The sequence below is a fragment of the Argentina anserina genome, chromosome 6, assembly GCF_933775445.1.
Source record: "Argentina anserina chromosome 6, drPotAnse1.1, whole genome shotgun sequence".
Classification (NCBI taxonomy): domain Eukaryota; kingdom Viridiplantae; phylum Streptophyta; class Magnoliopsida; order Rosales; family Rosaceae; genus Argentina; species Argentina anserina.
This window is the reverse complement of record NC_065877.1, coordinates 33850688-33868273: the sequence shown is the minus strand read 5'-3', so window position 1 is coordinate 33868273 and position 17586 is coordinate 33850688. Positions and strand designations below refer to the sequence as shown.

General features: G+C 36.4%; 2 protein-coding genes and 1 non-coding gene across 3 annotated transcripts; 2 read left to right on the top strand and 1 right to left on the bottom strand.

Moving 5' to 3' along the window:
- The first annotated feature begins 880 nt into the window (after positions 1-880).
- Positions 881-2205, top strand: LOC126797366 (transcription factor WER-like). The gene is made up of 3 exons (XM_050524006.1): positions 881-1028; positions 1266-1395; positions 1479-2205. The coding sequence occupies exons 1-3, from the start codon at positions 881-883 to the stop codon at positions 2203-2205; spliced, it is 1005 nt and encodes a 334-aa protein (XP_050379963.1).
- Positions 2206-2591: 386 nt separating this feature from the next.
- TRNAI-AAU (transfer RNA isoleucine (anticodon AAU)) lies at positions 2592-2665 on the bottom strand. Its single transcript has one exon. It is a non-coding gene; the product is annotated as a tRNA-Ile (tRNA).
- A 79-nt stretch (positions 2666-2744) lies between these two features.
- LOC126800069 (uncharacterized) lies at positions 2745-3614 on the top strand. Its single transcript, XM_050527352.1, has 2 exons — positions 2745-2877; positions 3237-3614. Exons 1-2 carry the CDS (start codon positions 2765-2767, stop codon positions 3454-3456), a joined length of 333 nt encoding a protein of 110 aa, XP_050383309.1. The 5' UTR covers positions 2745-2764; the 3' UTR covers positions 3457-3614.
- The last annotated feature ends 13972 nt before the right edge of the window (positions 3615-17586 follow it).

Genomic DNA, 17586 nt, shown 5'->3' with positions numbered 1-17586 from the left:
GCAAAACTTTATAGATTTTCTTTTGGAACAATCAAATCAAGCATGTCATAGTGTAATCTTCAAACTTTACAAGATCTTGAAGTCTCTCTTATTAGTTATTACTAATACAAAGTTTCTATTACCAGCAATACCTATAAAAAAGCATTCAACACTTGCCTTAAACAAATGACTCAAAACCAATTGAAGTGCTCAAATCTTTCCAAATAAGCCTACTTAGATATATTTTAGAAATTTAGAGGACAGGTGTAGGATACGTGACTCATTATCAAAGCCATTGTTCCTCCTTTCCCGTCTTTACAGTCCCCATTACCTGAAATGGCATCCCAGAAACTTCTATCTCTTTTTAAAAAAACAAGGTCAGTACCAGAGTATGGTACTGTTACATTACAGATGTGGCAAACTGATTGCAACAGCAGCCACTTTCAAGGAGACATCAACAACCCCACCAGCTATCTTATTTCAGCTAAACTAAGAATATATGTGTATAAATCTTGGTTTGTCTAATCTTACGGAATATACTACTGTGAGTAGGAGTTAGAAGATACACTTGTAGTAATACAACTGGATCACAATTGTTGAGCTGGTGATAGAAACCGTGTCGGAACACTTAGACTCAAATTTGCTGATGGAAAGGTCAATTCATGAAGAGACTGAAACAGAGATTTGGTTCAAAAATCTTGACCACTGAGATAATCAATTGGAGTGCTTGCTGTTGCTCTCACTGATTCTGACATGTACATCTAAATATATATATATATAGAGGGATTAGGCCATGCATTGATATGCAATATCGATCCAAGTAATAGATAGATTAACACAGAGAGCTAGAGAAAGATATACAGAGCATCCAATTGTGAACTTGCAAGAAAAATTGAGGAACATGGCTGGTGTGATGATGGCATGGGGCAGTGTTGCGGAAAGAGGCGGCTGGAGGAAAGGTCCTTGGACTCCTGAAGAGGATAAGCTGCTCAGTGAGCATGTCAATTTGTATGGAGAAGGAAGATGGAGTTCTGTTGCTAGGTGCACGGGTAATAATTACTTCATGCATTCAAGTCTTATACTAACTTGTTGGCTAGTTAATTCTCGTACAAGAGCAAAATCCTTTTTGCCTATTACATTGCAGGTTATATATATATATATTGACAATGCCTACTCACCCTCACCACTTGAGTCAGATAGTCCGAAGAATTAACAAGCACTTGCTCTTGCTGTTATGAGGGTTTTGTTATATATTCGATCATGATGAGTTGGAATTTGTTGATCAGGGTTGAACAGAAGTGGGAAAAGTTGCAGACTTAGATGGGTGAATTATCTTAGGCCTGGACTGAAGAGAGGTCATTTAACACCTCTGGAGGAAGGCATTATTATTGAATTGCATGCTTTGTGGGGTAACAAGTAAGTAACCTGACTTTGATACTACACTATTTTCCTCTAAAGTAGAATAAGTATTCAGTTCTTTTATGTCCAAATATTTGCAGGTGGTCTACAATTGCTAGATACTTGCCTGGGAGAACAGATAATGAGATCAAGAACTACTGGAGAACTCATTTCAAAAAGAAAGACAAGTGCACCGAGAAGCAGCAAAAACGAAAAGCTCATATCCTCAAAGAGAAGCAGCAACAACTGGAACATATAGCGGATGATCAGGAAAACAAGAAAATAAAATCAGCCAGTAATAATACTGCTCCACAAAGACATGGTGAAGCCTTGGCCTGGAGCAATGCATTACGAAATGATAATTCCATCACTGATGAGCTGCAGCAGCTGGCACAGGCAACTCAAGAGATGAATGTGGTTTTCACATGCCCGAATATAGACGAGGTTCAAAGCTTTCCTGCACTAGTGTCGATGAACCAATTAGATGGTACTACTAGTGCTGTTGAATCTGCAATATGGTCATCAGATAACACTGCCATCATCAACATTGGATCAGAAGATGATCAAGGGTTATGGGGACAACTCTGGAATCTAGATGATGATCATGGTCACGCTGTAGCTAACCGCATGGAACATCACACGAGCTATAGCAATAGTGAGTGCCGGAACATATTAGCCTTGCAGCAGAATCAAGTAATAACAGCAAAATCTTCTGGAGCCGCAATGCCCATACGCAATGGAGCTACAGCTACCAGGGCAAACAATTTTTCTTGGGGAGAGAATATTCATTCTGATAAGTATATCTATGGTTCAGGCTACATATTTTGAACTAAAATTTAAAGATCCTTTATAGTCATACTGTAGCTAGCTATAAACACCATGAACTTATGCATAAGTTACTAGTGGCTCTGTATGCTGTACTTGTGCTAGCTAGTATGTACGTATAATATTATTCATAGAGTTGGACCTTTCTGTGACTCTGTGAGCCGATTTTTATTCTCACATTTATGTTCTTCTTTTTTTCGATACAAACACATTTATGTTCTTGATGTTTATCTTCTTCATTAGAACTGCCTTAAAGAGACAGAAACCAAATAACTGCAGAGGAAAATTATGTCGTTGTCAAACAAACACTTGGGCAAATTCTAAATGATCTAATATACCAAAGCATCAGAAACTGAAAAGTTTTAGAAGAATAAAAAAATGAAAAAGTTTGGCCCATACAGGTCTCGAACCTGTGACCTTCGCGTTATTAGCACGACGCTCTAACCAGCTGAGCTAATAGGCCATTGTTGGCACTGCTTTCTCATAACATTTATTTAAACATATTAGAGGATATAGTGTTTATACTTATCTGCATTCTGGGAGCGGATAGCAGTACAGAGACATGGACAACATAACTGCAAGCGAACTGGCGGGTTTTGGAGTTGGAACTCTGCTTCTATGCGCCACCATTGCTGCTCCAAAGTTTGATGCTTTCATCTCTGGCTCTCAACGCAGGTAATACACCATACCCATCTCAAAATTCTTCATTTTCTTAATGTGTTTCATTAGCTTCGACAATTTCAATTTTAAAATCCAAAGATTGCATCTTTATTATAATTCAAGGATTTCATCTTTAAATTAATCTAAATATCGCATCTTTATAATAATGAAATATGATGATCAATGAGATTCCAATATTTGATTCTGCAAGTTCAGTAAAAGTAATCAGTATAATGTATTGTTTAGTTGTTTTGAGCTCTACTGGAAAACTGTACATGTTACTGATTCTGTTACATTTGGTAGTTCACAATAGTAGTTTCATATTGTGATTCTATAATTGGTGCTAAATATGTGACCTTTGGGTTGATGTTCAGTTCATTGGGAATGTGCAAGAGATGCGGTAATGTGAGGAAGCTAGCATGCTCAACATGTAAAGGAACTGGATTAGTTAAGGAAGGTCAAGTAGCTGGTTTTACTTTCATTGATGACTTGTATCAGTCGCTAGGGGGTGATGAATCGAAAGAGAGATCCATTGCTTGCATCAAATGTCAAGCTAAAGGTTATTTTAGCTGCCCTGATTGCTCTAAAACATAATTTGTTTGAGTTGCTGTGTGTCCTGTGAATCAAATTACACGGTTTTTTTTTTCCTCCAAGGATACTTTCTTTTGGTTTTAAGTAGTGAAAGTGAAAAACAAGTTAATGATCCCAATTTTAGACTGGATTATACAGTGGTTGATAATTTCATATGTTCACATGGTAAACGATTTTTCTAAATATTGTCATTGCTCGCAGATAATGTCCTGAGTTACAGTTTGCTAACCCTGTTGAGGGACCTCACTTTATATATACTACTAAAAATCGAGTAATGCAGTTAACATTACCTTCTCTTTAACAACATGAATGTCATGATCAAGATAGATTTCACTACCTTGTGTCATTTCTCCCTTTTGTGGAGTATTTGTGGTTGAAAACTTGGTTTTGGATACAAAGGAATTTTCTCCTTTAAGGGAGGAATATGTCGAATTTATTTGGATCTTCGTAAGTGATCAGTGGCTCATAGTTTCTGAAGGTGTTTCTTCTGTTCTGTGCTTTATCCACTAAAAGATTTCCAATTCTGTTAACCTCCCACCACCACTACTGTAAGTTTCAAGTACACTGCAGGGTGGCCCTGATGATGTCCCAAGAAAGAAGCTTTTCCTAAAGATAGCACGTACCTCTTCTTTATATATACTTTTTTTTAGAAGAAAGATAATACATACCTCGGATCAAAGTATATATACTCTTCAAATTAGCAGGACAGTTCTGTTTCTAGATCGATTCCACGTTAGTTGATCATACAAACCCTACATGATTTATATGTATTATTGCAATCTGTTGTGATTTTCCTACCTCCATGGTCAGTAAAGCGGTTTTCACTTCAACGCAATGTGATTATAGTAACTTCTGCAATACTGTCTTTAGTTAGTATACAGAAGTATGAAGATTTGGTATATATTCTAAGTCTCTCACCCTTCTTTAATGTTGTCCTTCCATAATTGTCTTTTTACAAGTTTGGGACTTGTATCAATAGCCCCTTAACTGGGTTGGGCAAGGCTTAAAAGCATTGTTTTGCTAGTGGGGGAAAAGCAAGCCTGATTCATGATAATATGCATGAGCAATTGAGCATATATTAAGGCAAGAGATGTTGGGAAGTGACAAGGCACCATGAACCAGTTATTGCTCCATTGTTGAATGAAGCAGCTAGAAATGAACTCCATGATGACTTATTTCACTGATTGGATATGTACCACTTTATCCTTCAATATTTGATAAGCTCAACTTTATAAACAACACAACTGGTAGGAGAGTTCTGACCTATGATGTAAAACTAAATTTCTCTTAAATACCTTTCATTACTTAACGAAGGGTGCAATAACTAGATTTATGCGACTCGAATTCTGGATAAATTACAAAAATAATCAGTACTGGATTACTGGACTTCATAGATCATAGATCAATATTTACCCCTAACACTTGGGAATCCATGTATCATTTGCAGAGATTTTTCTTTCACTTCACATATTAGCCAAGATCCTTAGTGGACCCATAAAAGCCAAGCACCATCAGAAGAAGATAGAATAGCTTTTTAAAACAGCAAGAATTTTGGGTGCCCTCCTTTTTCCTTTATTTTTTTGTTATGCACAGTTCTCTACTTGCAAATTGCAATTCAATGAACAAGAACCATTCAATTTTCAAGTACCTTCCCTTTCAAAACAGGTTCAGTTGATTTTAAACTTTCAAGGTTTCATGATTTGTATCATTGTACGTATACTTGAAATTATTGTACTGAACTGAAGATTTTGTAGTGATGGACTATAAAAGATGTTCTTAGATAGTAAATCTATAAACCTTTTACCACTAGGGAAAAAAGTAAAAACAAAAGTTTAAAACAATTATAAAATTACAAATATTCATTGTTGGAGCGGTATTTTGCAGTGATCGGTGAATATTCTAAAAAAAAAAAGTCGTCAATTAACACTTATTATAATGACTAATCTAACAACTCTTGATCTCTCAAGACCATATTAATTCATTCAAGAAAATTACATATTTTTTTATGATAATTTTCTTGGAGAAATTATTATATATATCCGCCACATATCTCATGTGACGTACCCCCTTAATGTTATTGGTTTATTTTTTTACTGTATTTATTTCTGATTGATTACTTATATGTAAATAATTTTTTATTATTTTCACCGCATGCATGTTAATTATACCATAACGTAATATAATTGGCTAGATATATCACATGACAGTATCACGTGGTGTGATGTGTACATAGAATAATTACTCATTTTCTTGTTGACTTTCCGGTAGTCATTTCAAACATTATAGAGCTTCAAGTCTTCAACCACACAAGTGATAATATCAGTCTGTCCCGGGGTGCACAGTACCATGGGTGAAAATAGACCCATAAGGCCACTATCCTTTACGTACTAGAAGCTCAACACCATTATCACCAGCCAAGCCAAACAAGTCCTTTGCCCTCTGCTTTATTCAGCACGCCTCCGACAAGACGTCGTCGATCAATGTCGCACCACCAAAGTAACTCCGTTCCACCTCCTACAGTTACAAACGCCGTTCGAGAGCGTCGCCATCAATCATGTCCGATCCGTCACCTGGCACTAGTGTTCTTCCCCCCAATGGATGCTCGACACGTCGTCCTGTTCTAGCACTCTTCACCGGTGACGTGCAGTTGGCCCTTGCGAAACGGCGGGGCTTTCTGATCGGAACTGACATGTGTGCTGGGAACATAAGACGGACCTTCGATGGAAACATGCGATTACCTGGACTGTGTTCGTTTTCGTCTGCATGTCTTGGACAAAGCACTGCCCTTCAATCGACTCTAATCATCACAGCAAATACTTTGATTCTTTCTGTTTAAAATCTTGTTAATTGCAATCATTGATATCGAAGATGGTTACTCCAGAGTCCAGACCGTACCGGCCAGCTAGGGTTTCGATTTCTTCTTCTTGGAACTTAGAAGAACCATAATCTCCATGATTAAGATGCTTGATAGCTTCTCGTACTTACTACTTAGCTAGCTAGTTAATTAGCTTTACTCTGTACTGTTTACACAACGAAGTTATGTAGAGGCGTAGAGTATGTATGTACGTACAGAGCATAACTAATCTTTTTTAACTCCCATACTAGCTAATTGAAAACTATTGGTACGTACGTGGTATCAATTCGCATTCTCAAAAACCGATCATCAGCCTAATTGAGCAGATCCAAACCAACAGGAAAGCTATAACAGATCCTAAAATGTGCCCATTTGGAAATCTGATCCAAACTCAAGTCTTTCTTAAGTATATACACAAAGTTTAAATGGTTTACTTTTCACATATATACTGTACCAATGATACCATAATGTTCGATCGATATGGTGATGAGTAATTTAAATGGGCGTACGATTACAATTGTACTCGTATATGCATCTTCGGCTACCCATGCACGACTGTTTTCTACCACATATATAAGTAGTCCATCATGTCCGTTAAATATCGACAAGCGTGGCTCATTGAGCAATTATACTTATAATTGAGTAGTATAATTAGCCACTTTATAATATCACAAAAGGTTTCGGTATAATTGAGTAGTATCCACCCACTTATAATCTCTATTTTATTTATTACTTCTTATATGTGGGATATCTCCTCTCCAACATGTCACTTCACGTGCAACCTAATTTTTAAGTTTGCACGTGACATATTAACACACTGAGACAAAATAAACTAAGGTCAAGTAACCAACGATACTTGGTGACAATCCAATCGGAAACTCTCCGATGACATGATAATAGAACCCAACTCGGGCACATGACAAAGTGGCACCAAACTGTAGTCCATGACAAATTGAAAGCGCGACTAGAGAGGGACATGCTCTGATACCATGTTAAAATGATGGCCACATGAACTCCACGTCACCCAAAATGTTGTCCACGTGTATGGCTTGAAATTCGCTACACGTGCGGGGCGTGTTAAAAATATCATCTCACATTAGGAATTGAGATCTAGCCTATGAGATAAGGGTTTGGGTCACTACATCTATTGTCAATTGGTTTTAAAAAAAAATGTGAACCCCATATTATTTTATCACTGTCATACCTTGCATATGTACCTCCTTGGCTCCATAGAGGATCCCTTAAGAGAAATGGGCGTTAGCTCATAAATTAACCTAATGATTAGCACATATTAATGTCTATATGTAAAAATCATATAAATATATACATGTTGTCAAATTTTAATAACTTTGCAAGTGCACGAATCAATCGTAGAATAGCTGATACAAGTACGAGGTCATTCCAATTAGGGATTGATAATCAACTTCTAATCCTAACTAATTGATAAAAAATAAAAAACACGCATAGTGAAAAGCAAATCAAAATTATGGAACATGATGATAGAATTAGGAGTTTTGAGAAGAGTTTTGAAATGTAATCTAGGACAATGATAACAAACACTAGGGCTTCTAACTTCACTCCTATTCGGGTTCTATTCTTCTAATTACTAACTATTAAACTAGTATCAAAGAATCTATCATATAAGCCTTATGACAGAGTACTTATACGCATAAGTTCTCCAAATTATGAATACTACATTATGAAACAATATAGTATTCAAGTTACTCTCAAAAGTATGACATCTACTCTAAGGGTCGATAAAGGTCGAAGAGAACAAAAGAACTCACACAAACTGAATAAAACATGGCACCTATTTTTTACCAATTTGTGGTCTTTAATCACAAGAAGCATTCAAGATTCAGCATAGACATCTACCTATTCTTGCATCATATAGCTTAAACCAAAACTTTAGAGGTCGCGAGTCAATAGTATTTTAAAATAGGCATAAATGCCGATTTGCACCTCAAACTTGGCTGAGATTGTCAATTTGCACCCCGAACTTGCATTTGAGTCAATTTACCTCCTAAACTTGGTAAAAATTTCCGATTTACACCCCGAACTTGTATTTGAGTCAATTTACCTCCTAAGCTTGGTAAAAATTGCCGATTTGCACCACATCCGTTAAATTTAACTGTTTCTATCCAATTTGTGTCACATGTCATGCACATGAGGGGTAATGTTGTCATTTTCTATTTATATTTTTCTTAAAAACAAATAAAAATATTCTTTAAAATGAGGATTATTTTGTTAATTAAATTATTTATTTACATCTTTTTTCTACCTACTTAATCCTACTTTGAATTATATATTCAATATACACACCCATTCAAATATAGTGTGTTGTGTATAAATATATTTTTATATGTACACATTGTTGGAGGATGAACAAAACGAGAATAATAACGACGTAATAGAACAGAACGTAACCGTTTATTGATTGATAATGGAGCCAATATATAGGCATTACATAACCACAATCCCATAGGATTCAGAGTCCTAATCTATTACAGAGATGCGAATCTATCTCTAACAGGAAACCTAATAAGGCTAAGACAGACACAATGTTAGAATAGTAATTCTCTCGGAACACACATTTATTTTTAATTTTCAATGTATTTATTTATTTATATTTTTTCTAATATCTTTTAACATACCATATCACATAAAATAATAAATATATAAATCAATAACATGTTTCGCAAAAACAAACATTGTAGCAAGTGTTCCTCTTAAGTAATTTTATTAATTTATTTTATTATTCAATATGAATAAATATATAATGACAATACTACCCCTTAAATGCATGATACGTGACTTAAAATTGGATTGAAAACATTAAATTTAACGGATATGGTGCAAATCAGCAATTTTTACCAAGTTTAGGAGGTAAATTGACTCAAATGCAAGTTCGGGGTGTAAATCGGCAATTTTTACCAAATTTATGAGGTAAATTGACTCAAATGCAAGTTCGGGGTGCAAATTGACAATTAAGACCAAGTTTGGAGTGCAAATCGGCATTTATGCCTTTAAAATAAGTAACAATTATCATAGAATATAAAGACTTCACACCAATCTAATAATCACGTAATCATCCAACTAAAAATATCAAAATGTCATGCTAAGGATCCATTATGGTCCTAACAAAAGTACTAGCTAAGAAAACATAGGAAAAACATAGAAGAATGGAAGGGAAAGATGGATGGCTGGATGGATGGTCTCTGCTCCCTTAGGCATTTACATTGTGATCCAGAGACCTCTCTTTCATATGAAATTTGTGCCCCCTTATATAGGCAATATTCCTGGTCATCTTTGACTTCAAGTCTCATTATAAGACTTGGATTCAGACTCATTCATTGATATGTAATGGCAAAATCTTGAACTATTACTTGTAGAAGTAGGAATAAGCTCATCATTGAGTCCACATCAGAATCAACTTATGTGGAGCATTACAATTTGATGATCTTGTGCCACATAACTTGAAAACTCCATGTGTCAGCAAATCCGAGAAGAATTCATGATGTGACATTCTTTCACTTAAATGATCATAACTTTCTCTTAGAGTAACGAAATTGAGATCCGTAAAATTTCACATAAAATATATTTATGTATATTTCCAATGGTATAAGGCTTATAGTCTAACTCAATCTGGAACTCTCTCAGTGGCTCGGCAAAGTTGGATCTTCTGCACTGGCAGATTCTAAAATATGAGATTAAATTGTCTTTCAATCTTGGCTAGCTCATTTTAGTTTATTTTCTTCTCTCTTAACACAAACTTACAAAAATACTAAAACAATGTAAAATAACCAAAATAACAAGAACTAAACATATATTTTAAGGATATTATGCATAGAAATATAAAATATTATGAGCACATCAATACATCATGTGAAATATTAATTTCCGTATGTCATCCTATTAACATAAGTCTTGCTTGGTGACCTAGTGTTTAACATATAAGGCTAGAAGATTCATAATATGGCCCTCTTCTTTTGGTCTCAAGCTGATTGCTAAAAAGTTCAATGCTCTTGTGGTATTGAATTAGACTCAACTATTCTTGTTCAGTTAATGCATAAAGATAATGTGAATATGCACCCTCTGAGATCTCTCCTTGCTAGCTGCTCTTCCATGATGTATAGAATGCAGAATGTGAAGCTCACTCATGTCTTTAGAGAATGCAACATGATTACTGATTCTTTTGTAAAAAAATAGTATATGTCATAATTTGGGGCTTCTCACCTTTGATGATCCTCATGTCCATGTTGCTCAACCTTTTTTGGATGACTTGGCTGGAATGACTAGAGCTAGAAGATCTGGAGCCTGCTCCAATATTTAGTTTCTTTGCTTTTGTTTTCTGGGCCTTTTAGGTCCCCAGCACACACACACACACACACACACACACACACACACACACACACACACACACACACACACACACACACACACACACACACACACACACACACACACACACACACACACACACACACACACACACACACACACAAACCATATGTGTTCCATCAATTGTTGCAACCAAGTCTTTTCCTTTTTCAGCCCTCGAGTTATTGTGCTCCATATGGGGCTTGTATCACTACCGTAGAAATTGAGAGAAATTATTATATATATCTGGTACATAGTCTACGTTGTGTACCACCTTAATGTTATTATTATATATATTCGGTACATAGTCTACGTTGCGTACCCCCTTAATGTTATAGTTTCATTTTTTTCTGTATTTATTTTAGATTAGTTACTCATATTTAAATAATGTATTAACATTTTCACCGCGTGCATGTTTACCATACCATGAAGTGTCACGACCCCGAAATTTCAAGTATGAAACTAAAAAATCGAAGCCATGAAAAACTCTAAAACAATCTCAATAAATCGAAATCATCTTATCGTCACAGCGGATCATTACTGAGTTCATAGTACAACTCAGTCGAATTGATTATTACAAATTAAATTTATAATTCAAGCATTATATCAAATGGAAATGTAAAAATCCTCTCGATCCTCACCACAAAATAAAACAAGGCAACTTCGAAGTCTTCAGAGTTGTCCGTCGATTATGCTAATCCACACATGCGGAACTATCCCCTACACCATCGTATAGGTGCACCGGGATTGCAAAACACAAACCTGGTAAACTTTGCAGCTCGTATGAGTAAACAACAAAATAACATGCATAGTAATATGAGAGTAAATATTGAAACATCCAATTATAAATGTACTCATGAGTCAAATGACAGCCCATCTGGTCATCCTATAATATCTGAAAATATAAGTGCTCATGAGAAATCAGTCAACACATCTGTTTACCCAATTACATTTATAATACGGGTACTCATGAGACCCAGGTACTCATCTGTTACCCCTCATGCAGTACACCGCCGGTAACCCATCTGTTACCTCACATGCCAGTACACCGACAGACATAATAGATCTCTAACTGTATCGTAACTGTCGTCCGGCCAAGGCTAGGTTCCGACATGCCAACATGCAACATGTCCGAAGACAAAAAAAAACGTATTAACATAACTCAAGTTAAAACCACGTACAAAACAATCCTTACATGTTGTACAAAACCAAGTAACATGCTCAAATAAATAAATATCAATGCCATAAATGAACTTATTTGAAAACGGGAATATGATAGTATCTAATATAGCAACCCATATATGTATCGATTTTACCAATTATACACATACATAACCCACTATAGCATATACATATCATAGTTCAATCTTTTAAAATAAGTGTAATGAATGAATCTCCGCTAAGGGTAGATTCGTCACTGTAAGATTTTACTCACCTTAGTTTCCTGAGCGTATTTCTCACAATACTAAAAACAATTCCTTCACTCGATTAATCGATCACCTAGATTGAAGAAGAAGTGATTAGAAACATCACATAAAACCTCAAATGCTGAAACAGTATTAATGTTTTACTATTCAGTAATTTTCGGTTTTTACGAAATTACTGTTCACGTAAATTACCATTAATGTATCACTGTTCATATACGTACTGTCTGCGTATTATTTTTCATATACGTATTGTTTACATAATACTTAACCAGTAAATACAAATTACTAATTTACCTTTCAGAAATTATTTTTACAATTATTGTACGTAAAATAATTTTACATTCACAGTACGTAAAACAATTTTACATTCACCGTATGTAAAACAATTTTATATGTACTGTACGTAAATTACTTTTTACATTCACTATACAGAAAATCACTTTTTACAAAAAATATTGTTTGAAAATTTACTGTTCACGCGCCGCCGCACGTGGCAGCGCATGGGGTTCACGCGCCACCTCTGGCGACCGCCTGTGGCGCTCACGCGCCTCCCCACAGTGGCCGCCCAAAACCCCTCATTGTCTTCCCCTCTTCCTGTCCACGGCCTATGGACTCCTCCAGCACCCCTCACCCTCCCTCACACGCCGCCTAAGGCGGCGGTACTCCCTATTTCTCCTCCTCCTCTGATATTCCCCCAAATCAATCCAAATCAACCACAATAATCACATTAAGCTAACCCTCACCTTGATTGGACCTTGAAACCGTCGGAGTGTCGCCGGAGAAGCTCGAGATGCCGGTGGAGTCGAAATTGAGCAGCGGCGATGCGATTCGAGCTTCAATCGCCTCGCTGGTGGCACCAGGGTGTGGAGCGGCGATGGCGAGCTTGTCCCCGTGCCCTAGTCTCGCCGGCGACAAAGTTTGGACGGTGGAGAGGATATCAGGAGGGCTCGGGTGTCGCGCGGCTTCACGGCGGCAAGGTGAGGCGTGTCAAGCTCAAGGGTTGCTGCGGTGGACCGCGCGAAGCTCCTGGAGCAGGCGGTGAGGGCCACAACGGCCTGGGTCTAGAGATCACCGGAGGCGATTTTTGGGAGGGAGAGAGAGTCAGGGGGAGCTGCGGGGGAGAGGAGAGAGAGAGGAGAGAGAGAGAGAGAGAGAGAAATGAGGGTTTCCGAAATTGGAAATCGTAATTCCAATTTATTCCTTTTTATACCCTTTTCCAAAATTAGAAACTAACTTCCGTCGTTAATAACTTTCACGTACGACGTCTGGTTAGAACGCATGACATGTCCCCGAAATCGTATCGACGTGCTCTACAACTTTCGTGAAGAAAGTTTTCGGAAATGAGCGACGAAGTAAATCTCGACTCCCGCGTCACAGAAACATAACGTTTTTTATTTGACAACGTCGCAAAGAGAAAAAAAATGCGGTTTATTAATTTTACAAACTTTATTAATTTCTAAGAATTCAAATAATTTAATTCCGAAAAATCGGGTCATTACATGAAGTAATATGATTAACTGGGTACACCACATGACAGTGCCACGTGATGTTCAAAAATAGATACAATGTAACTTTATTGTATTGAAAAAAGCTATGTGAAAATTTCATCTCCAAGGTACACTGAATAATTACTCAGAAATTGAATGCCTTTATTTGCAAAATTGATTTGCACTATCAGGAGTTTCCAAAAGAATTTTACGTTGAATATTATTTTCTCTGATCCCCAAGAATTTCTTCTCCTATTTATTCTCATAAGACATATATAAGTAAAAATTTCATTAATAGCAGCCGCCGTTTCTAGCCATTTTGTTAATATATATACTTAAAGATTTCAGCAATGTACGTATATCAAATTATTCATCTTCATTGGAAAAATTTGAAATTAAACTTGTTAGGGTGACTAGCTATATATTAGTCGATCTTAGGAATTGAGGGCATACGTGGAGATTGGATTTGTAGCTGACAACGTTGTATGTGATAGTATGATACCAAGCTCTTTCATCTCTTTTTATCTCAAGCAAGGTGTGGTTATTTCTCAATAAGGTTAATTCCTCCTATGGTACCTGATGTATGACTACTTGAATAATTAGGTACTTGATGTATGAAAATAAATAATTTAACACCTAAAGTTCTCATTGTAAGACATTTTAGTAACTCTATCAATTTTGTTCATATTTTCAGGGTTATATTCGTCATTCTAGCCATAAACTCATTAAATCCATATTTTTTTTTCCTATAATTGCTTCTCTTTGGAGATAATTAAATTGATATATCTACTAATCTACTCCACTTAGAATCCACTTTGCATATTCGAATATAATTTTTTCTTAATATACTTATTGCATCCTAATTATTTTCTGCAAAGGAAATAAATAATTTGTATGCAATTTTTTAGTTTTTTTATTCAGAAAAATATTCTTTTAGTAATTTAGATTGATATCTACATAACGAAAACTTATATACGTAAATCATCACATATGTTAAGTGAAGGAGTTTTCAAAATTTTGGTGATAATTTAAAGACAATTTAGAACTAAGATGAAAAAATGAAGTAGAGCTAGGATGACGGAAATAACCCTGAACATATAGTTAAAATTGACATAAGTACTAAAATGGCATAGATTTGAGAACTTCATGTATCAAATTGTCCGGTTTCATACATCAGGTATCAAATTGACCAAATAGTCATACAACAGGTATTATAGGAGGAATTTACCCTTCTCAATATATACACCTATACCCACGAGCCCGTGATGCATATAATAACTAGCTACAAGAAGTGTTTTTTTTAGAATCGATGATAATCATATATTACAACCGAGTAAAGTACGATACAACATGAATACATTCCGCATTCTCGGACCATGAAATGATTGACATGTGCAAAATATAAAAAAAACCCAAGCAACTAGATTTTTGAATACTCCTATGTTGAATCTCTGAGTATAGACTCATAAATTGACACCAAGGAATCAGAGTATAGACTATAAACATGGAACGCCCTTTTAGGCCACCGAAGAACCATGTGAAAATACTGAGGAAACTCAAGTAATCTCAATGCTGCAAACCCTAGAATGGAATACCACACATAACACCAGGATCGAAAACAAGTCCACCAACACTGACCACTTAGGTCCCAAATCCGAGCCCAAGTGTGAATGAGCCTTGAGTTGTAATGACCCGATTTTTCGGAGTCAAGTAATTTGAAATTTTAGAAATTTTTAGAGTTTGTAAAATTTATTAAACGACATTTGGTTATTTTGCGACGTTGTAAACTGAAAACGGAAACGTTATCGGAATTTTTATTTAGAAAAACGTTACGTTTCCGCGACGTGAGAAACGACATTTACTCCGTCGCTCGTTTGTGAAAAAATTCCTTCATGAAAGTTGTAAAGCTCGTCGATATGAGTTCGTAGACACGTCACGCATTCGAATCGGACGTCGGACGTGAAATTTATTAATAACGGAAGTTTGTTTCCGATTTTAGAAGTGTGTATAAAAGGAAATTTTTAGGAGTAGAGTTTCCATTTTCGGAAACCCTTTCTCTCTCCTCACACCCCACCTCCCTCTTCTCTCTCTCCCCCCGATTTCTCTCTCTCTCCCTCAGAAATTTTGCATCCCGCGATCTGTGTCCCTGGGCCGCCGTGGCTCTCACCGCCTCGCCCAAAAGCACCGCACGGCCTTCCGCAGTCGACCCCAAGCTCGAGACGCCATCCCACGCCGCATCGGAGCTCAACTAGCAACTCCAAGAATCGGCAGAAACTGCCTCTGTCCTAGGTGCTCCTTTGGCGACTCTCCGGTGCATCCAAGGCACGAATTAGGTAACGGTTTGTTTGATTTGTTGGTTGGTGTGCTTTTGTTGATGGATTTGTGGTGTCTTGGTGGAAGGTCGGAGGAGGAGGAGAGGAGAGGATACCGCCGCCTTAGGCGGCGCGTGAGGAAGTGTGTGAAGGGTAGGGAGGCGACTTGAGGCCGTAGGAGGAGGAGGGGAAGGAAAGGAGAGGCTGAGGGGCGGTGGCGAGCTACGCACCGGTTTTAGAGTCCCACGCGCCGCCACGTGCGGCGGCGCGTGAATAGTGTTTTGAAACAGTAATTTTGTAAAATTTATTTTTACGTACGGTGATTGTAAAAAGTAATTTACGTACAGTAAATATAAATTTATTTTATGTACGGTAAATGTAAAATTACGTACATTAATTGTAAAAGTAATTTCGAAAGGATAAATCGGTAATTATTATTTACTGAGACAGTATTTACAATTGAATAGTACATGGATGTACAAAAAATACGTAAATACTATGTAGTTTTACACAAATACGTAAATAGTATGTACTCGTACATGAATACGTAATTAATATGTATTTGTACAGTAATACGTGAATAGTAATTTCGTGTTCAGTAATTTCGTAAAAACCATAAATTGCTGAACAATAAAATATTATTACTGTTTCGGCTTTTAAAGTTCTGTAACGATTCTAAATTCACTTATGATCTTCTCTAGGTGCTCGATATATCAAGTAAAGGATTCACTTCGGAATTGTGGAAATTACGCTCATGATTATAAGGTGAGTAAAATCTCATAGTGACGAATCTGCCCTTGCGGAGATTCAGGAATATGCTAAATTTTAAAGAATGAACTATGATATAGTGGATTATGTATGTGTATAAATGGTAAAATAGGTATATATATATATGTGGTTTGATATATTATATACTGTCGTAATTTCCGCGGCAAATAAGTTCATTTTGGTGGTGATATTTATTTATTGAGCATGTTGATTCGATTTGTACAATATCATGTGATGATTGATGGTACGTGGTTTTAACATTGAGTTTTATGTCTTCGGACCAGTCTTCGGAACCTAGCCTTGGCCGGGCGAAAGTTACGATACAGTTAGAGCTCTAGTTTGTATGTCGGGTTACTGTATAAGAGGTAACAAATAGGTTATCAGCTTATGAGTACTCATACTTTTGATATTGGGTAGCAAGTGGTTGTCCAATGTCGGAGGCGTACTACATGAGGGGTAACAGAGGTGTACCAGCACTCATGAGTATCCGTATTATAAATGCATTTGGGTAAACAGAGGGGTTGCTCAATTTCTCATGAGCACATATATTTTCACATTATTAGACAACCAGATTGACCGTCTAATGAGTCATGAGTGCATTTATAATTGATGTTTTGTGGATTTTCGTATATATTTTTATGCGAGTTGTATTTGATGTTTTACTCATACGAGCTGCAAAGCTTACCGGGTTTGTGTTTATTTTATCTTGTGGTGATGATTTGTGAGGATTTTTACAATTCTATTTGATATAATGTTGAATTATAAATTTGGTTTGTAATAATCATTTTGACTGAGTTGTACTATGAACTCAGTAATGATCTGCTGTAACATTAAAATGATTTCGATTTATTGAGATTGTTTTAGAGTTTTCATGACTTCAGAATTTAAGTTTCGTACTCGAAAAT

What these genes read in the sequence shown, in the direction of transcription:
- LOC126797366 (XM_050524006.1), top strand. Translation starts at nt 881, where the DNA reads ATGGCTGGTGTGATGATGGCATGGGGCAGTGTTGCGGAAAGAGGCGGC. An exon ending in TTCTGTTGCTAGGTGCACGG is followed by an intron (nt 1,029 to 1,265) that starts GTAATAATTACT and finishes TTTGTTGATCAG; the next exon opens with GGTTGAACAGAAGTGGGAAA. An exon ending in CATGCTTTGTGGGGTAACAA is followed by an intron (nt 1,396 to 1,478) that starts GTAAGTAACCTG and finishes AAATATTTGCAG; the next exon opens with GTGGTCTACAATTGCTAGAT.
- LOC126800069 (XM_050527352.1), top strand. Translation starts at nt 2,765, where the DNA reads ATGGACAACATAACTGCAAGCGAACTGGCGGGTTTTGGAGTTGGAACT. An exon ending in ATCTCTGGCTCTCAACGCAG is followed by an intron (nt 2,878 to 3,236) that starts GTAATACACCAT and finishes GTTGATGTTCAG; the next exon opens with TTCATTGGGAATGTGCAAGA.